At 49.5% G+C, this 24037-nt stretch overlaps 1 protein-coding gene and 1 pseudogene across 11 annotated transcripts; one reads left to right on the plus strand and one right to left on the minus strand.

Moving 5' to 3' along the window:
- Positions 1-86: 86 nt before the first annotated feature.
- CHTOP (chromatin target of PRMT1) lies at positions 87-23295 on the minus strand. 11 transcript variants are annotated; one of them, XR_009347622.1, is made up of 10 exons: positions 23004-23295; positions 22618-22699; positions 21197-21350; positions 18445-18631; positions 12127-12540; positions 7248-7285; positions 5363-5612; positions 3476-3526; positions 414-659; positions 87-229 (listed from the first exon to the last, which is right to left on the minus strand). XR_009347622.1 is itself a non-coding variant. In XM_059146941.1 (6 exons), the coding sequence occupies exons 2-6, from the start codon at positions 22680-22682 to the stop codon at positions 15279-15281; spliced, it is 747 nt and encodes a 248-aa protein (XP_059002924.1). In that variant the 5' UTR covers positions 22683-22699; positions 23004-23288; the 3' UTR covers positions 14316-15278. The 11 variants fall into 11 exon arrangements, 7 of the variants coding, with proteins under 7 accessions (XP_059002924.1, XP_059002922.1, XP_059002926.1 ...); XR_009347623.1 differs by having other exon boundaries at positions 171-659; positions 12420-12540; XR_009347621.1 differs by having other exon boundaries at positions 171-659.
- Positions 10906-11298, plus strand: LOC131815248 (ATP synthase subunit f, mitochondrial-like; annotated as a pseudogene).
- Positions 23296-24037: the final 742 nt, after the last annotated feature.

Here is a 24037-nt window from a genome sequence, read left to right on the forward strand (position 1 = left end):
GGGCCGCCGGGAACTGGAGTGGCGCTCTCGTGCGCCACCAGGGGGCGCCTGGGAGCTGCTGGCTGGACGCAGCCTGGGGACTTCTGGGAAACCGAGTCTCCGCGACCGGGGGCGGGGCGGGGCGGGCCGACCTGCAGTTCCTTGGAGGCCCGGGAGAAGCGGTGGGGTGGGGCGTCTCCAGACCTCGGGGGTGGAAGGAGCCATTTGGGGGGCGGCTGTCTTGGGTGTTCTGCAAAGGTGAGAAAGGGAGTGCTTGTCTCTCTGGTTGCGCTTAGCCTCCCGTGCTGCCCAGGTCTATTCATCGTGTGTGTGGTCTCCTATTTCCGACTTGCGCGTGCGCCTTTTGACGGCGCTGCAGCGCCTCCAGAGGAAGCAGGAGTAATACTAAGTCTTACAGGGAATGAAGTCGTTACCCCTGCCGCGTGGATGCGCCTTGGAGACTCGGCTGGGTGAACTCAGCAGTACTGTCGGGTTATTGCATGAAGGACCCAGAGCAGAGCAGTCAAATCCGTGGAGATCAAATGTGCTTTTGGTTCCTTCTCAGAACAGGGTTGCCAGGGGAGTTCCTGCTTAATGGGTCGAGTTTCAGTACTGGATGATGAAGTTCTAGAGATGAGGAATGATGACGCCGTAATGTGCATTTGCTTAACGCCACTGAACTGTTAAAAATGGTTGAAGTGGTAAATTTTATGTGTATTTTGCCACAGTAAAGCAAAATTTAAACCCTACATGTGCTTCCATATTTTCATTTTTTCCTTCCTTCAAAAAGTTTCCTTAGTTTTGTTGTGCTTTTCATGGCTTTCCTGAGTTTACCGTCTTGTTGAATTCTCAACCCAAGGCACAGTGTCTTAAGCTCTGGAGTGTTCCAGTGGCTCACAGTCCTGTGGCCCTGGGGTAAGGTGTGTGTGGAAGTGCTCCTGGAGGGCAAAGGGGTCCCCAGAGATAAGTGGCACCAGACCGTTCAGCCTTGAGCTTCATCCTCAGGAATGAAAGAGGAGAGGTGTTTAAATCACTGTGGGAGGGCGCCTGGGTGGCTCAGTTGGTCAAGTGACTGCCTTCAGCTCTGGTCATGATCCTGGGGTCCTGGGATCAAGTAGCGCATGGGGTGGGGGGGGTTCCTGCTCACCGGGGAGCCTGCTTTTCTCTCTCCCTCTGCCTCTCCCCCTGCTTGTACTCTCCCTTTCATGCTCTCTGTCAAATATATTTTAAAAATTAAAAAAAAAATTTTTAAAGATTTTATTTATTTATTTGACAGAGATCACAAGTAGGCAGAGAAGCAAAGAGAGAGGAGGAAGCAGGCTCCCCGCTGAGCAAATTGCCCGATGCGGGGCTCCATCCCAGGGCCCTGAGATCATGACCTAAGCGGAAGGCAGAGGCTTAATCCACTGAGCCATCCAGGCGCCCCAAAATTTTTTTAAAAATAAAAAAAAAAAAAATCACTGTGAGAGACTGGTGGTCCACAGCTAGGAAACTAAGGCTCCAAGTGTGATAGCTTTTAAAGCTTTGTACGCTTTTTGTTGTTTGTTTATTTCTCTGTATCTTTCCCTCTAGTAATTAGAGCTCAAAGTCTTCTGAGAATCTGGAGGCTTATTATGGGAGTCAGCAACGGGAAGGGGGTAGCTAAGGTAACTGGAACCGGCCTAGCGAGGACGAAGCCCAGAGGATAGAGTGGTGATAGTGTTGAAGAGGAAGGAATAAGGGCTAAGTCCTTGAGGCCTGTACAGGAGAGAGACCAAGGGCTGGTCTGGGTTGGGAAAGGAGGTTAGTGGCTCAGTGTCTAGACATGATGCCCCCAAGGTGGCACAGGTACCTTTTTGAAGTAAGGTTGTAAAATTTGTAAAACGGAACAATAAAAAAAAAAGAGGGACGCCTGGGTGGCTCAGTTGGTTAAGCAGCTGCCTTCGGCTCAGGTCATGATCCCAGCGTCCTGGGATCGAGTCCCACATCGGGCTCCTTGCTCCGCAGGGAGCCTGCTTCTCCCTCTGACTCTGCCTTCCACTCTGTCTGCCTGTGCTCGCTCTCGCTTGCTCTCTCTCCTACAGATAAATAAATAAAATCTTAAAAAAAAAAAAAAAAAAGAAAGAAAACCTGGAATACTAGGTAAAGTTGAATTTCAGATAAACAATTTCTTTCCTTTTTTTTTAAGGTTTCATTTATTTATTTATTTTCGAGAGAGTAGACGGGAGCAGAGAGATTCCCATACTCCCTGCTGAGCATGGGTCCTGATAATGGGCTCCATCTCACAACTCTGAGCTCATGACCCAAGCCAATGTCAAGAGTCAGATGCCTGGGATGCCTGGGTGCCTCAGTTAGTTAAGCATCTGCCTTTAGCTCTGGTCATGATCCCAGGATCTTGAGATCAAGCCCTGCATCAGGCTCCCTAAGCAGGGAGCTTGCTTCTCTCTCTTCTCCCTGCTGGTACTCCCTCTCTCTCAAGTAAAAAAAAAAAAAAAAAAAAATGTTTAGGGGAACTTGGGTGGCTGCCTTTGGCTCTGGTCATGATCTTGGGGGTCCTGGGATCGAGCCCTGTGTCAGGTTCGTTGCTCAGTGGGGAGCCTTCTTCTCCCTCTGTTGCTCCCCTGTTTGTGCTCTGTCTCTCCCTGTCAAGTGAAATCTTAATAAAGTAAAGTAAAATCAAATCTTTTTTTTTTTTTTTTAAAGAGTCAGACACCTAACCAACTGAGCCATCCAGACATTCCAACAACAAATAATTTTGGAGTATAAGTATCTATCTGGTAATCCTACTTCAAAGGCTGGTTCTCTGCGAAAAATCACTCCTGCTCTCTTTGTATGCTTTCCTTTCCACTCTTCCTATCACTTCCAGTTAGCTCTGATCTCTCCTGAGGGCACTACAACACCTCGATTGATCTTGCCTGCAGTCTCTCTACCCCCCAGGTTAATCTGCACTCTGTAACATCAGATTACATAATAACCTGCTCAAAGACTACAAATGCTGAAAGGGACTTTGTTGAATTAATTAATTTATTTTTATTTTTATTTTGTTTTATTTAAAGATTTTATTTATTTATTTGACACAGAGAGAGAGAGAGAGAGAGAGAGAGAGAGATATCACAAGTAGGCAGAGCAGCAGGCAGAGGGAGAGGGGGAAGCAGGCTCTCAAATGAGCAGAGAGCCTGATGTGGGGCTTGTCCAGGACCCTGGGATCATGACTTGAGCCAAAGGCAGCCACTTAACCAACTGAGCCATCCAGGCGCCCCAATTTATTTCTTTTTAAAGACTTTATTTATTTGAGAAAGAGAGCAAATGAGAGAGAGAGAGAGAGAGAATGTGGAGGGGCAGAGGGAGACAGAGAAGTAGACTCCTTGCCAAGCAGGGAGCCAAGTGCAGGGCTCAATCTCGGGACCCTGGGATGATGACCTGAGCCAAAGGCAGACCCTTTAATTGACTGAGCCACCCAGGTGCCTCTATTTATTTTTTAACGTAATCTCTACCCCAGCATGGGGCTTGAACTCACCACCTCAAGATCAAGAGTCTCCTGCTCCACCAGCTGAGCCACGCAGGTGCCCTGAAAGAGATTTTATTATTTTATTTTATTCTGAAAGGGACATTAGAAGCCATTTTGCCACGGTTTCTTAGACACCTATGTAAGGGAGACCAGGCAAGGGTCTGTTGAAAAGAATACCAAGGGCTTAAGATGGGGTCACTTATGTCAAGCTAAGTCACCAGACCTGGGCTTTATTTTATTTTTATTTTTAAGATTTTATTTATTTGACAGAGAGAGACACAGTGAGAGAGGGAACACAAGCAGGGGGAGAGGGAGAAGTTAGGCTTCCCGCTGAGCAGGGAGCCCAATACAGGTTCTTGATCTCAGGACTACGGGATCAGGACCCAAGCTGAAGACAGAAGCTTAACAACTGAGCCACCCAGGCGCCCCAAGACCTGGGCCTTATACATAACGTAATTGCAGTTCCAACCTCCCCCCCCCCCCCCGCAAACGGAGTCTTAACTGGTGAGTCAGGAATTATCTAGTCCCCACCAGCAAGGCAATCTGTCACAGGGCCCTCTCCATCCCCCCACACCCCAGGGGAAGGTGAGGTCACCTGCAGGCCAAGACCCTTCTGCCTCCCCCTGCCCCCTCAAGGGAAGGTGACCTTGCCCAGAGCAGTCCTTTCTTTTACCAAGAACTTGTTGCCCCGCCCTCCTTCCTACAAAACCCTTCCCCGCTGTAGGGCTGCTCAGGGCGCCCCTCTCCTTGCTCAGTCCTGTTGGGTCCATGGTCAAGGGAGCGAGACTGATACAAAGCGAAGGTCAAGCAAAGCTTTATTTCGCACCAAGCGTGGAGAATCAAACTGACCGGCCAGGGCCGTCTCTTGCAAAGAGGCGACCCCTCCCAGCCTCACAGACTAACTTTTATAGAGTAAAGACCATGTCATGTGGTTGAGCCTGGCCACACACGGGCGGCCGACTGAATTACAGTTCCCCCACAGTAGCTATTTGAACTAGCCTACCACTCTGGTCAGAATTGGTGCCCAAAAGGCAGGGCCCACATTCTTGGGTGGTTAGGGAGGTGCTTTCCTGATGGGGTGTCTCCACCTGGCTTGACTCATCCTTGTATTCTGGGCTCTGTCACCTCCCCCTGACCTGACATGTCCTGGTATATGGGCTCTGTTATCAGGGGCTGGTCAGTCATATTTTACTGGTTTCCCAGACTTGTTTCTAAGTAAGTTCCTCTGGGGGACGGGGCAGGGTCAACCTAAGTTTATTGCATAAACAATAGAATGGCTTGCTCTGGCTAAGTAGGCGCTTACAGGTGGTATGGTTCTTGGTTCGTGAATTGCTTAATAAAACCAATGAGATATCCATGGGGCTCCTGGGTGGCTCAGGTCATGAGCTTGGAGTCCTGGGATCGAGCCCTGCATCGGGCTCTCTGCTCAGCGGGGAGCCTGCTTCCTCCTCTCTCTCTGCCTGCCTCTCTGCCTACTTGTGATCTCTCTCTGTCAAATAAATAAATAAAATCTTTAAAAAAAAAAAACAAAAAACAATGAGCTCTCCAGATTTACTCAGTTGAATTTTTGCTCTTTAACAAACTGTGAGCACATCCTCTAAAGGAATTTCATTTCTGGGAGAAGACAGGTAGCAACCCGAGAAGGGAGAAGAGATGGGGGAAAGCTAGAAAGATAAAAGGACAGGCCTCTGCCACCTTCTCATACGGGCCTGCTCTGGAGGGCTGCCAAGGCCAGGACCACCCACAGCTTCTGTCTCCTTTGTGATAAATGGAGTCCTGGAGTCTAAACCAGATCGAGGTCTCACCAGGGAACTGACGCGAGCAAAACCCCTGCGTCCTGCCAGGAGGTCGCGACGTGTAAAGAAGAGATAGAGAGATGGATGTGATGTAACTCACTTGATCTTTATTGGGACGAGGTCCGCACCACTATCGTGGTCCGGTCACGGTCCGCTGACATTGTCACGGAGAAGGAGACGTCGCCTCACAATCTAGACAGAGAGGTCACCGCAGAAGTTGAGACTGAGAACCAGCGAGTGGTCGGCAACGAAGCTGTCGGGGCGTCGGTAGCACCGGCGATGGTGTCCTCCGGACAGGGAACTCGCTTCACCTCAGTCCCGATGCCTCTTTATATACTGTGCTAAGTCTCCTTCAAAAACACATTACATCACTTATTTTTCTCATGCTTGCACATCAAAAACACACACATGTTGAAAACATGTTTTGGTCTACGATATTTCGCATAGTTAAAAATATTTACAACTTTTGGGGCGCCTGGGTGGCTCAGTGGATTAAGCCGCTGCCTTCGGCTCAGGTCATGATCTCGGGGTTCTGGGATCGAATCCCGCATTGGGCTCTCTGCTCAGCAGGGAGCCTGCTTCCCTCTCTCTCTCTCTCTCTCTCTCTGTCTACTTGTGATTTCTCTCTGTCAAATAAATAAATCTTTTTTTTTTTTTTTTAAAGATTTTATTTATTTATTTGACAGAGAGAAATCACAAGTAGATGGAGAGGCAGGCAGAGAGAGAGAGAGGGAAGCAGGCTCTCCGCTGAGCAGAGAGCCCGATGTGGGACTCGATCCCAGGACTCTGAGATCATGACCTGAGCCGAAGGCAGCGGCTTAACCCACTGAGCCACCCAGGCGCCCCAAATAAATAAATCTTTAAAAAAAAAAAAATTTACAACTTTTTACTCCACGCTAATCTTATCACTACACGCATATGGTCTAGGCTTACTTGCTATGTGGTTAGTTTGCAATTTGTTCCTGTTTTTCATTTAGTAGGGGTTTGCACTTACTATATATTATTTACTTATTCATTTATTTATTACACTTTATTTATTAAAGGTTCGTACTCACTACAGGAACCCATCCGTGGGGCATGCGGGGACACGAACTCTCTAGAAGCATCAGTTTCAGGGGAAAAGCTGGAATCCCAGGCCTCACTGCCTGCTCTAGCCCTTTCCATACCCAGCCCAGGGCTGCTGCCTTCTCCACACCCAGCCCAGGGCTGCTGCCTTCGGCTCCACCACTGAAGTGTTGCAGGGCTCCCTAAACCAACTTCTGACCTTCCAGAAAGGTAGGGGGGGGGGCGGGATGAGTGAATCCCTGTCCCTTATCTGGACCCAACTCTCAGGCCCCTCTTCCCAGCTACAGCAGGGCCTCTGAGAACCTTGACAGCCCCCTGCCCCACCCAGGCTCCCCATTGGGTGTGGGGGGGGGCACACCGAGTCTGCAGGTCAAAGGGCACGGTGGGGCTGTGCCACCTGAGCCAGGACAACTCCCTGTGGCGCCTCCTTAGGACCAGCAAGAGGGGGGTGGGTTCACCTCAGCACCGCTCAGGGGACCCAGAATAGAGGGCAGAGTTGGGGTTGTTGTTGTTTTTAATGTATTTACTTGAGAGAGATTTGAGAGAGAGAGGAAGAGAGAGGCAGGGAGAGCATGAGCAGGGGGGAGGGGTAGAGGGAGAAAGAGGTTTGAGAAGCGAACTTCTCGCTGAGCAGAGAATCAGACCAGACAGATTCTTGGGTCCCAAGACCCCAGGATCCTGACCTGAGTCCAAGACAGAGCAAGACAGATGCTAACTGACTGAACCACCCTGGCGCCCCGGAGAATGGGGACGTTCTTATGACCTCCTGCAGCCTCTATAGAACAGTCCAGAACAGGAGGGCCACTGCTGTGTGTGTTACAGAGCGCAAGCAGGAGGGCTTTCTTTCCCCAAACACCTGGTGCCAGGATGCCTGGAATTTGATAAACATTTAAAGAATGAATAATTTAGCCAGCACTGACCTTCACGCTGTTACCAGATTTCAGAGTTTCTGTAAAACCTGTTAAAAAACAAAATTTAACTGAGTAAATCTGGAGATCTTATTAAGCAATTCATGAACCAAGAACGGTACCACGGAGCAAGGAGAGGGGCGCCCTGAGCAGCCCTGCGGCGGGGAAGGGTTTTGTAGGAAGGAGGGCGGGGCAACAAGTTCTTGGTAAAAGAAAGGACTGCTCTGGACAAGGTCACCTTCCCTTGAGGGGGCTGGGGGAGGCGGAAGGGTCTTGGCCTGCAGGTGACCTCACCTTCCCCTGGGGTGTGGGGGGATGGAGAGGGCCCTGTGACAGATTGCCTTGCTGGTGGGGACTAGACAATTCCTGACTCACCAGTTAAGACTCCGTTTGGGGTGCCGGGGGGAGGTTGGAACTGCAATTACGTTAGGTATAAAGCCCTGGTTTGGTGACTTGGCCCAAGTGCCTCTGTTTGGGCATAAAACAGGTTTAAGCAGAATTTAACAGGTTAAAGTGCAAAGGATAAAGCTTTAGGCATTTTGGAAGAGCTCATTTTGATGTGGTTTTGGAATATAGGTGAGGTTCGGTGGGGTGAGGTCCAGAGCCAATGACCAAGAAAGAATTCTTGAGACATCTTTGGTGCAAAATGGTGGCTTATTAAAGTACGGGGACAGGACCCATGGGCAGAAAAAGCCGCTGCCCCGGGGCTGTGAGGGGGTGCTGATTATATACTATGGGGTGGGGAGAGGTAAGAAGAAAAGGGAGGTTTTGAGAAAGAACTTTCATAAATTAAAGAAGACTCACAGGATACCAGAGGCCTTGATATCGTCAAGTTAAGGTCATTTCCACTCTTGTAAGGCACTAACAATGAGATAGTTGGGAGCTTCCTGGACTAAAGTTACATTCCTCTTATCACACACCCTTATCAATGGACTGTGGGTTTAAAAGATACTCAATTTGATTTACAGTTCCTTCTGCCTCAGTATCCCTCAATTTTATGGAGGGGAGGGTGATGTTAGGGCTTCAGGAAACGGAGTTATGAGTCTCTGGAAGTTAGGCTACTGGTAAGAAAGCTTCTTCCTTTCTGAGGGAGGCTCAGGTCTTGTAGGATTGTGATCTCTAAAGGTAACTATCTGTTTTTCCTTTAGGGCAGCCAAGAGTGCCTGAGGAAGGTCACACAAGTCACGTGGCGGGGAGGTTCCCGGGTCAGCTTCAGCTTTGTCTGCCGCCTTTTGTCCCATCCTCAGTTTTACCCAAGACTTGCAGATCGCTTTCCAGCTCCACCTCCCATCACTGAGAATTCAACTCCACTCCGGCTCCACCTCCCCGCAGATGGCGTCAGATGGCACAGATGACGCGTTCAGTCCCACAGGACCGCCTCCCCACCTTCAGACAGCAGCTGCAAGCCCAGCTGGTCCCCCGCGCCTCTGGCTGACCGGGTGCAGACCGGAGGGTCCCACCACCCCCTCCGTGGGTGCAGGGGATTGGCTACAGCAACTCTCGGATGGCAGAGAAGCATTTTCCTTACTAGATGCTGGTTTATTGGGAAAGGACAGAACTCAGGAGGAGCAGGTGGAAGACGCAGAGGGCGGGTACGTGTGGGGAGGAGCAGAGAGCATCCGGCCCTCTGGGCGCCCCAGTCCCCCACCCCGATTCCCCATGCGCTCACCAATCCTGAGGCTCCCTGAACCCCGTCCTTCATTACCCAGGCGTAATGGCTTCCATGGCCACTGGGGCTGGGACCTCCAGTCCCTCTCCTGGACGCTGGGGCGTGGATGGGCACAGGGCTGGTTCCCCGGAGATCAGCCTCCCACTTAAGGCTAACTTGGGGCTTTTGGAAAGTCAAATTTAACAGAACAATAGGCCCTTTATCGCTCTCATCACAAGGATTTTCCAGGTTTTAGGAGTTCTGTGCCAGGAGAAGACCAGATGCGTCTTCCTTTCCCTATCCATCCATTCCTTCCTTCCTTCCCTCTTTTCCCTTTCTTGATTTTACTTATTTCAGAGAGAGAGAGAGAGGCAAAGGGAAAGGAAGAGAAAGAAGCAGGCTCCCCGCAGAGCAGGGAGCCCGATGGGATCACAACCTGAGCCGAAGGCAGGTGCCTAACCAGCTAAGCTATACAGGCGCCTTAAATATTTCTTACTATAAACCCCAAGATCACACCATAGATATGTTTAAATCTTAAGCAAATAGTCACCTTACACTAAAGGATAAAGAAATCTAATAAACGAAGCTCAATAGAGAACCAAATGAATCTTCTAAAACAGGTTTCCCGTGCCTTATGTACCCCAGGTCTGCGGCCTGCCTGACCTGCACTGTAAGAGGACCGTGACTGAGGACGGCTGTCACCATCACCGGCCCCAGAGCTGTCCCCCTCTCCTGCTGTCCTTTACCCCTGGGCCATGTGCTCAGTCAGGGCCCTCCCTAGTCAGCCTATAGTGCAACAGGCGGAAAGCCCACCCTGGCAGCAGTAAAGGGTAGCCAGCTGGCACCTGAACCTCTCTCCTACTGTCATGACCATGTAAAAACGGGAAGTAGAACATCAGGATCCTGGAGATGTGGAGATTCCTATTAAGAGGCTGGAGATGGGAACACCTGGGGAGGCTCAGTCACAGGGGAGGAAAGGTCTGGCACCGTGGGGAGAAGGAGGCTATGGTGGAGGCTGGACTGGATTGTTCCAGATCAGCTGTCATGGGGGCGTCCCGGGAACAGGGAGCTACACATGCTGGGCTGCCTCTGGCAGCTCATTGAGGCCACCCCGTCTGCTTTCTCACGTCTGACAGACACCCAGATGGCCGTGTGGAAACCGCTGAGGGTGTGGCCTTCTCTGCAGCCACCCTGCATTGGCCCAGGTTCACGGCCCCTCCGGCAATCCGACTCCCGCCAGCCCGTCTGGGCCTCCCACCGGCAGCTGTGTAGACCATCCAACGGGCTCCCTTGAAAATCCGCAGTGACTCCCCAGCGCCTGAAGCATGAAGCCCAGGCTCTCTGGCGACAGGCTCTGGGCTACCTGATCTCGTCAGCCGTGTCTCCCACGCTGGCTTGGAGGCCCATGGAACACACGCTCCCCAGCATGCAGCACAGTTAGGCCTCTGTACCTTTGTATTGTTCTTTGTTCTTGGGAGATTCTTCCCCTTTCTCCGTCAAACTTCCCCTTGACTTTTCTTTTTTTTAAGTAGGCTCCAGTGTGGAGCCCAAAGTGGGGCTTGAACTCATGACCCTGATCAAGGCCTGAGCTGAGATCAAAAGTCAGCAGCTTGGGGCGCCTGGGAGGCTCAGTTGGTTAGGTGCCTGTGTTGGGCTCAGGTCATGATCTCAGGATCCTGGGATTGACCCCCTCTTCAGGCTCCCTGCTCAGCGGGAAGCCTGCTTCTCCCCTTGCCTCTGCCTATGACTTCCCTCTACTTGTGCCGTCAAATAAAGAAAATCTTAAAAAAAAAAAAAAAGATGGGGGCGCCTGGGTGGCTCAGTGGGTTAAGCCGCTGCCTTCGGCTCAGGTCATGATCTCAGGGTCCTGGGATCGAGTCCCGTATCGGGCTCTCTGCTCAGCAGGGAGCCTGCTTCCTCCTCTCTCTGCCTGCCTCTCTGCCTACTTGTGATCTCTGTCAAATAAATAAATAAAATCTTAAAAAAAAAAAAAAAAAAAGATGGGACACCCAGGACTCCAAGATGGCGTAGGTCCTACCCCTGAAGGAGAAGCTCTTGGATGTGAAACTAGGAGAGCTGCCCAGCTGGATACTGATGCGGGATTTCACCCCTAAGGGCATTGCTGGCGCATTTCAGAGGTTACTACCGGTATTACAACAAGTATGTCAATGTGAAGAAAGGGGGCGTCGCTGGGATTTCTATGGTGCTGGCAGCTTATGTGGTCTTCACCTACTTTCGTTGTTTTAAGGAACTCAAACAGAGCAGCTCCGCAAGTACCACTGCAGAGGGCCCAGTGTGGAGGCACACACGCGGCATTCCTGACCATGACCTTTGCTTGGCACCCTTGAATCCTTTCATATCCTAATTCAGAATTAACGTCCAATAAAAGGTAACTGGTACTCAGAAAAAGAAAAAGATGCTTAACCCACTGAGCCACCCAGGCACCCCAAACTGTCCCTTAACTTTCAAGTTCTAGCTCACCAATCTCTTCTCCGCAGTGCCAAGAGCTCCTTTTAGATTTTTTTTTTTTTTTTTTTTTAAACCCAGGTCATGATCCCAGGGTTCTGGGATCAAGTCTTACATTGGGCTCTAGTCCTGCATTGGGATTACTGCTCAGCAGGGAATCTGCTTTTCCCTCTCCTCCTGCACACCCCCACCCTGCTTGTGTGCTCTCTCTCAAATAAAACCTTTTTTAAAAAAAAATTTTATTATTTTTATTTTAATTTTTTAAAAGATTGTATTTATTCATTTGACAGGGAGAGATCACAAGTAGATGGAGAGGCAGGCAGAGAAGGGGGGGGAGCAGGCTCCCTGCTGAGCAGAGAGCCCGATGCGGGGCTCGATCCCAGGACCCTGAGATCAGGACCTGAGCTGAAGGCGGCGACCTAACCCACTGAGCCACCCAGGCGCCCTCAAATAAAATCTTTTTAAAATTTTTGTTTAAAAACTTTCTAGGATTGATTGGATGGCTCAGTGGTTTGAGCCTCTGCCTTCTGCTCAGGTCCTGATCTCAGGGTCCTGGTCTCGAGCCCGCATCAGGCTCTCTGCTCAGTGGGGAGCCAGCTTCCTGAACCTCTATCTGCCTGCCCCTCTCCCTACTTGTGATGTCAAATGAATAAAAAATCTTAAAAAAAATAATTTCTACACCCAAAGTGGGGCTTGAACTCACAACCCTGAGATCACTACTGAGCTCGTGCTCACTACTGGGACAGCCGGGGCCATAGGGATCCTAACAAACCGCACCTTGTCAGTGTCTGCACAGCAGGCCCTCGGCAGATGGTGGCTGAATGAAAGGCTGACCCGGGAACAGGGATCAACCTCCATGCCCCGCTCTACTCTGGGCACTCAGCTGGGAGTGAAGATGGAAGACGCGGGCATAGGCCGGGCATAGGACTCAGGAGATGCGGAGATCGGCCGTGAGCAGCAGGAGGGCCTGGAGAACCTGAGGCTGGTTTGGAGCTCCTTGTGTCCAATACTGGGAATGCACTTCTTCGGGAGGCAGGATGGATCTAGTGGAGCTCCCCTGCCCCGCCCACCTCAGGGTTCACAGCGAGGGTTCACGCAGATGCTGGAAACGGCAGCCCCAACTTGGTCTTAGCTCACTCCACGGCAAGAGATGGGTGTAGGGGACATGGGGCAAGTCCTCCCAATGGCCACCTGTGGGCAAGAGGAGCCTGGAGTCAGCAGGATGCTGGGGCTGGAAGCACCCTGGGAAGGGGCAGTCTGGGATAGAAGAGGCTGACCTACAAGGGAGCAACTAAACCACACTCAGCAGAGCGCCCCCAACCCTTCTCTTTTCGGGCTCAGGGGATGGAAACATTCAGGACTGCCCGGAAATGAACCTCCCAAGTGAATTCCATCAATGAACGGGAAGGCAGTGCAGGGAGGCCCAGTGCCCCCATTCCAGCGCCCTGCTCTCCCATTTCCCAACTCCCTCATTTTGCTCTCACCCTGACACAGTCAAATGGGGGGGCTATCTGCAAGTAAGAGAAGGGGGAACATGGGCAGACAGGTGTGGGGGGCACTGAGACCCCTCCCCTTCACCATGTTCCCTCTTCCTCACATATGCCTCAAAACCTTTTACAAGTTTGTCTTTTAAAGATTTTATTTGTCAGAGACAGAGGGAGAGAGAGTGAGCGAGCACAGGCAGACAAAGAGGCAGGCAGAGGTAGAGGGAGAGGGAGAAGCAGGCTCCCTGCCGAGCAAGGAGCCCGATGTGGGACTCGATCCCAGGACCCTGGGATCATGACCTGAGCCGAAGGCAGAGGCTTAACCCACTGAGCCACCCAGGCGTCCCTATGAATCTTTTTCTTAAGAGGATCTCAGTGCACTGAAGGCAGGTGGGGGGGATGGTGGGGGGTGGTAAGTGGTTCAAAGCCACCAGATCAGGGCACTTGGGTGGCTCAGTTTAAGCGTCTGTTTCAGCTCAGGTCCTGGAGTGGAGTCTGGTGCTCTGTGATCAGAGGGGTCTGCTTGGATTCTCCTCCCCCTGCCTTGTGCTCGCTCTAAAATAAATTGTCCTATTTGCAGGCATGCACCTACTACGAGGACTGTGTAATAACCCCAAGAGATGGGTCACCCAAAGTTGTGTCAAGAGGGTAAGGGACCTACTCAACCCGCAGTTCCCCATCCTTCCCAAAGGTGTCCTGGGAAGTGCCTGATATAACCAGTGGAGATTGTTTGCAACTCTCTCACAAGTCGTGGACCAGAGTCTGGGTCTACCTAAGGGACGATCCTCACAACTTGCCTTGCCCAAATAAACACTTTCCGCCCCTTCCAATCACGTATGAACACCCACCTGACCTGAAGACCTCAAGCCTCACAGTCCATTTTTAATAAACAGAAAAGAGGGGAACACACTTGGAAACCAGATCCAGTCGATTTTTTAAAGTATCGTTCTATCTCTACCACTACCTGGTCTTCCCAATCTCTCTCTTCCATAGGACCAAACCACTTGCCTCACAACCCAGAGGCTAAGAAGCCCAAGTCATACACATAGGACTCAGGTCCAGGCTGTCTCGACCAAAATTTCCTTCTCAGCGTGCCACACACACCTCCCAACAGTTTAGGGAACCGTGTATCTCACTGGCAACTGGTTTGGCAGGTGGTTAGGTTCTTTCCCACAGAACAGGGGAAGAGAGACACTGGTGCCAGGGTCCAGAATAGTGCCAAAGATCATTACGCGGGAGCTTCCTATGGCCCAAACAGGCCAGAACATTCTCATATGGGGTTAATCACCTTCCTGCCAGTCACTCAGAAGGCAAATTCTTTGCTTCCTGGCTCAAAGTCCTAACTCTACCTGCAACCCCCCCCCCCTTGATTTTAATATACCTATGAATTTAAGGACTCTGAATTCCACAAGAGGTAGGTCATGATATTGTCATAGGGACCAGAGCATTTCAAGGAGCCCAACAAAAAAAAAAAGTCCTGACTAGATTTGAGAACAATTTCTTGTTATGATGAACCAGAAATACAAGATTCCACTGAAAACTGAACAGGTGACAGAATATGGTTGAACTTGTAACTTCAAAGGGGAAATAAAGACAGGGCCAAACAAAGCCAATGAATGGAGAAGCCCAGGACTGGTTTGGGATAATCAACACAAGGACAATAGCATTCTAGCACGCAATCTTTGGACTCCTAGAAGGTACCTGACCATTCTATCCTTTTCTCCGAGGCATCTGCCAAACCGAATGGCCATTTCCTCTCTATTGCAGGTGTAAGCCATCCTAACAGTAGCTTAGGACATGATTCAAAGCCAAGAGCAAAGTTTACATGCCTCATTTCAGCGTAGGAAGTGCACACACCCAGCCCAGCACACTTGTCGTGTGGTGTCAATGTACACAGAAGTGACTTTAATCAAATCAGGTGTTACCATGTATAACCTGTTATGTGGCCCTGTGGCTATGTCAGTGTCCCTAATTTACTACACTGATGTATTAGTGCGGCAGAATTCATTTCTGAGCTGCACGTTTTCTAAACACTTCTAAGAGGCTATTAAAGGTCACATAGAACAGAACCTAGGCCATCAGGAAGGAACACTGATGGGCTCTTTCTGGGACTTTTTTCACGCGGACACAGAGATGAGAAGAGGGTGTTCTAGCCACGAGTCCGCCACATTCGTGTTCAAAGAGAAGTCAGAGCGATGGGGGTAAAAACCCCAAACACAACAAAACAAAACCCGCGTCAGAGGAAAACGGGGTTTCATACAACACAGTATCAAAAAAGTAAAAGGAACACACTAAATGCACAAACTGGTGGCAAGTTAAGTCCATGGCCTATCGTGATAGGTCCTTCCAGCATCGTTCAGGCTTCTTCTCCGTCTGTTATCTCAAGGGTATTTACAGATGTGGTGACTTTTGAACAAGAGTCTCTCACAGGAGGGCGGGCAGGTTTCAATCATTAGTTTCTGGATCTGTTTGTGCCATGTAGGCATCCAACTCGGCATCCAGGTGTCCTTTTGTTTTCGACATGTACGCATCCAACTGGTTGTCCAGCTGCTCCTTGGTCAGTACAGGGCGAGTGAGGGCACCTCTCCCTCGTCCACGGCCTCGGCCTCGACCTCCAAAGCCCCCTCTTCCCCGACCTATCATCCCCCGACCTGGCCCAAGGGGAAAAAAAGGAAACAGTTACAAGTAGGTTTAATGGGTGTTATGGCAAATGCCCCTCAGAGCAGCGGGGTCTAGCTGAGAAAGACTGAAAGGGCAGGGCAGAGAGCAATCTGGAAAAACAGGAAACACATTGGGTAGAAAGCAACACATGGAAAGCACACATAATGAATCCCTGTTTACATGCTCATCTCTAAACGCTATTTAAAGACTTTATTCTGACAAAGAGAAAATAACTGACTAAAGAACCTCAACCTCTCCTTTAAAAAAAAAAAAAAAAAAAAATCTCAGGTTTGAGACCCATGTAAGTTTATAATTAAAATACATTATAGGTCACCCCACTAAGTAAGACAATAAGTAACAAGGGCACAGAGAAACAGGGGTGTGTAGGGCTAGAGAGTTTTTAAAGTTAGCCTTACTAAAGATCTTTCTGGAAAATTAGCTCATCTCTCCTCAAACTTATTAAACCTAATGAGCTGATCCCATGTCGGGAGACTGAGGAGTTATTCTGATAGAGGAACAAAGTGAGAAGACGGGCAATGTATTTAGAGTTCCAGCCAATTCTATCTCAGATTCCAGCCACCTTATAATTATAGTTATCTGAGAGGTAGTTTTAATGCACTTAAGAAAACACAGGCAGCTTTCTGAAAAGCTACTTTGGACTCCCCCAGCCCTGTGATGTGCTCTCAGAAATGAGGTCAACATAATTTGGAAATGTGCTATTTCATCCTGAAACCCAAACTAGCTTGTTCTTTACTCATTAAGCCAACAATGAGTAATGGGAGAGAAGAAAACAAGTCCTTGGCTATTAAATTTCCTTTCTTAACAGTTATTATCCTTTGATAATTTCAAGGTCATAAATTATGGAAGATCCACCACACAATATAAAAAGGACCAGGGGCGCCTGGGTGGCTCAGTTGGTTGGACGACTGCCTTCGGCTCAGGTCATGATCCTGGAGTCCCGGGATCGAGTCCCATATCAGGCTCCCAGCTGCGTGGGAAGTCTGCTTCTCCCTCTGACCTTCTCCTCGCTCATGTTCTCTCTCACTGTCTCTCTCTCAAATAAATAAATAAAAATCTTTAAAAAAAAAAAATAAAATAAAAAAATAAAAAAAAAAAAAATAAAAAGGACCAAAGCAGATATACACAGGGGCTACAGGAACAGATTTTCTTCCCCCGCCTGCATAGGTGTTGCTGAGAGTTTTCCAGTAAGCTCTAAAATCAGAAAAACCCCCACAAGATTTGGATTAATGATAGCAACACCATGAAATTCTTTTCCATCTGGGTCATGAGGTCACAAGACAAGTATCACTAAGCCTCAAAGGTAACATGATCAACAAGAGTCAGTCAGTTAATTAACATGGTATCTTCTTGCTTTCTACCTTGATTTAAAAAAAAAAAAAAAAAAGGGTGCCTGGATGACTCAGGGTGCTGGGACAGAGCCCCACATCGGGCTCTCCGCTCAGTGGGGAGCCTGCGTGCGTCTCTCTCCTGCTCCCCCTACTTGTGTTCCCTCTCTTGCTGTCTCTGTCAAATAAATAAAATCCTTAAAAAAAAAAAAAAGTCATCTCTGATTTCCTGTAGGTGCAAACTTTACCTTGACTTTAACTTGGCTTCAAAGTCAATATCCAGCTCAGCTTCATTTCTATACATCTCCCTCTTCTTTATTTTTAGATTCAAAATGGGGTTTTGAGATAAGGACGGGGTGTGTGGTGGTGGGGCAGGGACACAGAAAGGTAAAACCTCAAACCTCCAACTGACCATCCTGTCATTGAACAATACGATTTAAATGACAAGAACCTGGAAAAGAACCTGGCTCTGACGTGTACCTGACTGGCTCTTGGACAACCCATGACAGACTTCTCGCACTACCAGCAATGTGGATTTAGAAAATAGGCCAGTTTCAAAAAACGAAACAAGACAAACAAACAAGCCTGCCTATGACTTGAAGCTGTGCAGAAAAGGCGGCTCTGAGTTTTGAAGGGAGAGAAGTAGGGGGAGCTATTCTCTGAAGTTGGTAGCTGACTAACCTCTACCACCGATTCCGCCACGACCCATAGCTCCACGCCCTAGGCCCCCTCTCCCAGGACCTCCACGACCTCGAACACCACCTCTTCTTAAGCCCATTCGGGGAGCTACGGCTCGTCCACCTCGGAGCAGGTTTTGACCTTGGAGAGGAGGCATACAATGTATATGCAGGTAAATCCAAGAGAGACAAAGCAGACTCTAACCAAAGGAAGGCGGTGAAGGTTAAACGAGAGTTAATTCAGTTAATTTTTAGGTTGGGTGGGGCAAGCTGTACACGAGTGAGAACAGATCAAACTGCTCTTTATTCTATCGATTCAACAAGTCTGACCACAAACCCATTTTTGAAAGAAGCTGGGAGTTAATTAGTAAGTACACACAATAATCTACTGAATAATCAGGTAAGTGCCTAGCATTACGGTAGATTTAAAAATGAATGATAGGATTCCTGCTCTCCATACATTCTTACAAGGGACAAGAACAACACAGGGAACAGTTAACAGTGCCCAAAATGTAACACACAGCTATGGGTCAATCTGCCCTCTCTTTTCCAAATTTAACAGTGTTTCACTAGCACAGAGATGGTTAGTTAAGATATAGGCCAAGGGAGCCAATATTTCTTAGATCTGACTTATTTCTAAAACTTGCATGTGCTTTGATTCAAGCAGCAGCAGGGTGTTTAGACGGAATGGAGATGACATGAATTACCTGTCGTTACGCAGGTCATAGCCTCTCACCATTGCACATTATCAGAAAGGGAATGGTATCGAGAAAAAACATGCAGCACTATTAAAAATATGTGATTTCAAAAGTCATTAATTATATTAATACAAATTCAGGCTTCAAGATGTTAAAACAAATGTGTCCACAGCAGCCCAAGAGAAAAGGGAGGGGTAGGCCCAGTAATTATCAGGTACACAGCACTGACCTCGGAGCGACATCCCGCCCCTAAGCAGGGTTCTGGTGGCACGTCCCCCACGGAGTCCTCCTCGGGGTAAGCCTCTCTGGATTATGGGTAGGCCTCGTCCTCCGATTGCTCCCCTGGCCAGGGTCCCTATGGGTCGGCCTAACCGTGCCTGGATGTTACTCTTACCCAGGCGCTGCTTTAAGCTCTTCTGGAAGAAAAGGTGTTGGGGGATTGAGATCAAAAAAGCATTCCAGCAGGATTCAGCAACCCAAAGTGCAGAGAAAAAGCAAGTAGGATGGCTATGTGGAGGGGGATTAACCTGCCGCAGATGTCACAAAGACCCTGAACGAGAAACTAGCCTTTGCCTCAGGACATCATGTAAGGGAAGAATTCTGATCCAGAGCCTTGACAAAAGCTCAATTATGGTCCCGTGACATTGGCACCAACACAAATTACCTCACTAGTTTGGCAGAAGCCATACACCAGTCCTTGGAACTTAGGTTTTAGTAAGGACTCCACATTTCCAATCCTGGATTCTGCTGTTTTTGTACCACAGGTTGACAACGATACGACTTGATTCATACTTGCCCAAGGACTACCACTGTCTTCAAAGGCTTACTCAAACACCATAGGAAGTTCATCACACTCTGGGAAATATTTTAAATTATAAGTTCATTTGAATTCTTGTCAGTTAAAAACAAGATTTTTCAGTCAGAGGCCAGTGTGTTCCATTTTTCCTCTGAGTATCTATCTCCAGACGGTCCACTTTTTACCTTAAGATGTAAACACAAGAAAGTCAAACCTCCTTTTCCTTATATTTCTTAAATCACTATTAATTCCATGTCTTCCCTTGCAAACAGCTCCAGTAAGCCAGTACTGTAAACTTTAATTCAAAATATTTGTATCTTCTCCAGAGAGAAAGCTACCTTGCATTAGAATTAAGACAGGTAACCTATACTCACAAAACTCAGAGCCATATTTGAGAATAAGGACACACCACTAATGGAGATTTTCAATAATCTGTCCCTCAGAGACCTACATCTCCTTTCCTTCAAAGGAAAAGGTGACTGTGCAGCCTTGAACACAATCGAGGCCCCAGCAAACCTGTTTTCCTATAAAGCCATCAGTCAGGGTGAGTGAAAGTAAATTCTGTGTATCCTCAGGCTTGACCCGTAAATGACTTACCAATGACCCCCCCCCCACCAACCATAAGCTGTGAATTATTATGATTAGTTTCTAGCATAAGCTAATAAACTGCTTCTAATCAGAGGGACAGGCTCTGAACATTATGCACCCAAGCGTAACCAACCGTAAGAGTCTGTTGTATCACTCCCCTGACAGCACACAATTAGGAGGTCAGGACATCGTTCTACAAATCCCTTCCGTTCAATGATCCTGAGTATGTACCTTCTCCCGAAATCCGTGCCTCAGCAGATAATGCACGGTGCTTAGAAGTTCTCCCTTCCTATCGCTTTCTGGCCATCAGTCGTAGTCTCTAACAGCGATGGTAAGCTTCAAGATGTTATTATGCCACCTAGTTTTCATTCCAGAGCTGTACTGTATGCTAAGGTAGCCACATGTGGCTATTTAAATTACAAGTTAATAAAATTTAAAAAGCTCCTCAATCATACTAGCCACATTCTGAGGGCTCAACACTCACACCTGGCTAGTGGCTACCGTATTTGGAGAGCAGATATACAGTATTTCCTTTACTGTGGAAAGTTCTATCAGATAGCCCTGCTCCAGAGGCTACTTTTTGCCCAGCTTATATTTAAAGCTTCTTCTAGAAAGATCCTTTGGAATGATGTGTCAGAGACTTATCTTTAGCAATTTATAATAGCTACTCTTGGAAAACCGTGGGGCCCTTTTTACTGCTTTCCTGAATCAGGGACAAATACAGGAACTCCAAGGCTTAAGGTAGCTGAAGCAGAAGGCCTTGTTTATTTTTGGTCAGTGAGCCCAACAGTTCAGGGTGGGGTGGGAGGGTGTTATATTTAACTGCTGAATTTATGCACAGCCATGCAGCGCTACCAGTTCAAGTCCTTACAGTTGCATGGCATCGCCCTCCAGACGCCCAGCCACAGCTTGGACATATCCTTCCACAGCCATTGTCCGGACTTGCATATAAAGTCTATGAATAATAAAGAGCAGGTTTTATTTCAGATCTGAATAAGGGTTATCTCTTACTGGAAGTTTGAAAGAAAACCCACCAATTCTTACATTCAATATTCCATGCTCTCCCTCTATTTTACTGACAAAACTCAGGTGCTGTGGAGATGAAGATCACCCTACTATTTCTATATTTTAGCACTAGAAATCTTTTGGCTTAGGCTATTCAGACTTCCTGTGCCAGGGGAGAAAGAACAAAATTATTTCCCTCATTTGTAAGTCATTTAACATGGAATAAGTAAAGGATTTATCTGAAGGTCATCTAAGAGAGAAACCAAAATTTCTCTGTGGTAAAATCCAGTGAATCTACTTTAAGGGCAAAGGATCAGGAAGAAAAAAAAAAAAAAAAAGAGAGATGAATACTCATTGATAACATAGAACAGGTCACACTTGATGGCAAACTACCTACAAGAGAAAGACAACAAAAAGTTACTCATTGGTACCTGACAAACTGGGAATTCTCTGAACTTCTCTTTCCTCCAGAGAAGTTTCTGCTTTTGCCCTGAGCCACTTGCAATCATCCTCCACGTCCTGACAGCCTCAGTGGACTGCCTGACAGAGAGAGCACCAGCTGCTCCTGGAGCATCAGGACTCGTCCTCTCACCTGCTTAAGTTTTAATGCTGCCTGGACAGAGGGTCTATTCTCCATCTGCTGGGCCAGTCTTCTGTTTCTGGCACTGGCTAGCTGCTGTTGTTGCTGCATCGAAGCCCGAATATTCACTGGCATCGGCTGTTTGTTCTTCAGCATATTAGTAAAGCTTCAAGGTCGAACAGAATGGATGTTTAAATAAAAGCTTTATTACAAAACATTTACTGGCATTTTCATGGCTTGCTAGACCAGGAGCTCCAGATCCCACGAACTTTAAGTAAAGTGGTACACTTAGATCAAGGCTGAAGTGGGTTTAAGACTCCTCTGCTTCCACAAACTTGCAAGAATCAGAAACTTAGAAACGCAGCTAAGTGCAGCACATTCAATCAAAAGTGGTAACAAGGGCTCAAGTAACGGCTTTTGAGAGAGGTGGAAGGTACGAAAAACACGCAATAAGCAGATATGATGACAACAAAAGACAAAGGTAGTTTCAAAGACAAACAAGAAAGCCAAAACCTTGGGGGAACCCGAGGGTGCACTGTAAGGGCGACCAGAAAAGGACGAGCGCGCCCCCCGGCGCAGGCACAGTCCACCCACAGGAATGATGGGAGCGCATCTCGTTCTCGGACGTAGTCGCTCGCTTGGCGACAGGCAAATACGGAGAATCGGTACTTCACGCCCTGAGGTAAGCAGCACACAGGCTTCAGAAGGGCAAAAACATCAACCCCAACGAAATAAACCCACGGTCTCAGAGTGCTCGGAGACAGAAACCGCTCTCAAGCACCTTTTCTTACTTTCCAATGGTTACTTTTCCTAATGCCAAGCGATTGCTTTGGTAAAATCAGATTAGTTCCGTCGCTTCACAGCTTGTGAAGACGCGCCTGCCATTTGTCAGGAAGTTCAATGGCACGAAAAGGAAGGACACTTCACTGTGAAAGACCGAACAGAGAAACAAACTAAAAGCAGAACTGAAAGGAAGAGAAATGGAGCAAAGCAAGTGCCTCTTACAAGGCCCAAGAACGGCTCTCCAGGGCCTTCGGACATATCCGCGGCTTGCTGCCTGCCTCTTACAGGCCAGACGCAGCTGCTGGCCTCGGACGGGGCAGCAAGCCGACCGCAGCCAGGGGACAAGCCGCCCGGCCGCGGCACCCCTGTATCCATGGAACAACACGTGAACGAGAGGGAGGGCTGAGGAGTCTCCGAACACATCCCACCAGGCAAGGGCTTCAGACAGCGCGACACAAACACCTACTGACAAGGGGTTTTGGAACAACCGCCCGATTCGCTCTGTGCACCACGTAAGAGGCCCCTAAGAACAGAGGTCTGTAGCCTCCTGGTGGTATTTAGCTTAAAACTGGTGTTTGAGCACCGGACCCCAGGGCCAAGGTAAGGAATGTTTTCTTAGGAACGAGCTGAGCTGCTGTTGGCTGCCTCACCGCTCATTTAGAGACATCTTGGTGGTGCTCTTTAGCACAACTTTCGGCGCCGACTGAGCAGCCATCTTCAAATCCCGAGGATCTGCAGGGGACACAGGCAGAAGCCGCCGTCAGGGCAAGGACCCTCCGCCTCCGCAGGCGTCCACGACCCGGCCCAGCCAGCGGCGGCCGCCGGAGGTGCCCCCGGGCCGGCGTCTCGGACGCCGCAGGCCCCACACGGCGGCCGCACACCGGGCCGCACGAAGCCCGACGCGGGCTTCCTCTCAGCGCCCGCCCCCCCCCACCACAACCGTGAGCCCCGTCCCCGCGGGGAGGCCCGGCCGGCGGGAGGCCACCCCCCCACCCCCGCTCCGCGTCCCCGGGCCCGCCGAGCCACCGAAACGCACCGAAGGAAACGGACGCCAGTGCGCCTCCCGGGGCTGCCACCACGGCTGCGGCGCGCGGGCCGGGGCCCGGCGGAACCTGACTTGACTTGGTGGGCGGTTGGTCAGAGGTGTAAGCGCTAGGCTGCTAGGTTAGCTCGCTGCTGCCGGCCGGCTGTCGGGTCGGCCGGTCTGCCTGCTCGCCCGGCCTGCCCTTTCCTGCCCTGCGTCGCTGCCACCACTGCCGCCGCCTCCGACTCCTCCCGCTCGTTGCCCAAAACAAAATGGCCGCCACGCCCAGAACCGAGTGGGACCGGCTAAAATGGCGTCGACGCAATTACGTCAGACGTCAGATCCGCGCACGGCGCGGTAGGGGCAGAAGAGGAGTCCTACGTCTGCGCGAGGGGTTGGGGCGGAGCCTGGGGAGAAGGCGGGGCCTTAGCAGAGGCGGGGGCCGAGGGGCGTGGGCAGTGCGCGAGCTCCCTGCTGGAGCCGGTGCTCGGGCCGCTAGCGCGGTTATAGCCTGGGCAGCTGAGAACCGTTTTGATCTTGGGGCAGAAAGAGGTTTGTTTTTCCTCGCGGCGCCGCGCCGCGCCGCGGCTGAGGACGACCATCTGCAGCTCCGTACGCGGGACTTGCTTCGATGCCTCTTCCCGAGCCCCTGGGCCCGGTTTCTGGACGCGGGCGCTCTCCCGGCCAGGGCGCCGGACCCTACACCAGTCACTAGTATCAATGCCTGTGCGTGTTTTTCTCGTCCTGAATATTGTTAAATCCCTGTGGAGGGCGGCGTCTCCCTTCCATGCACTCCCCGTCTGCCGGCCATGTGCGTTTTGACGCAGACCTACACGGGATTTTTCTTACGCCTGGGTACACAATAAACACACCCCGATGTGTGAGGGATGAGTGAGTGAACACATCTTCAGCCCTTCTGCATATAGGTACATCACGATCCTTTCGTTTGCTTCCTAGCTTCTCTCTGTGTGTATTTAATGGTCTGGCATTCTTACTGGACTTGACCCACGTGAGAGTAAGTCGTGTTTGTTCTGTGCCCTGCTGCA

The sequence above is a fragment of the Mustela lutreola genome, chromosome 14 (assembly GCF_030435805.1).
Source record: "Mustela lutreola isolate mMusLut2 chromosome 14, mMusLut2.pri, whole genome shotgun sequence".
Taxonomy (NCBI): Eukaryota; Metazoa; Chordata; class Mammalia; order Carnivora; family Mustelidae; genus Mustela; species Mustela lutreola.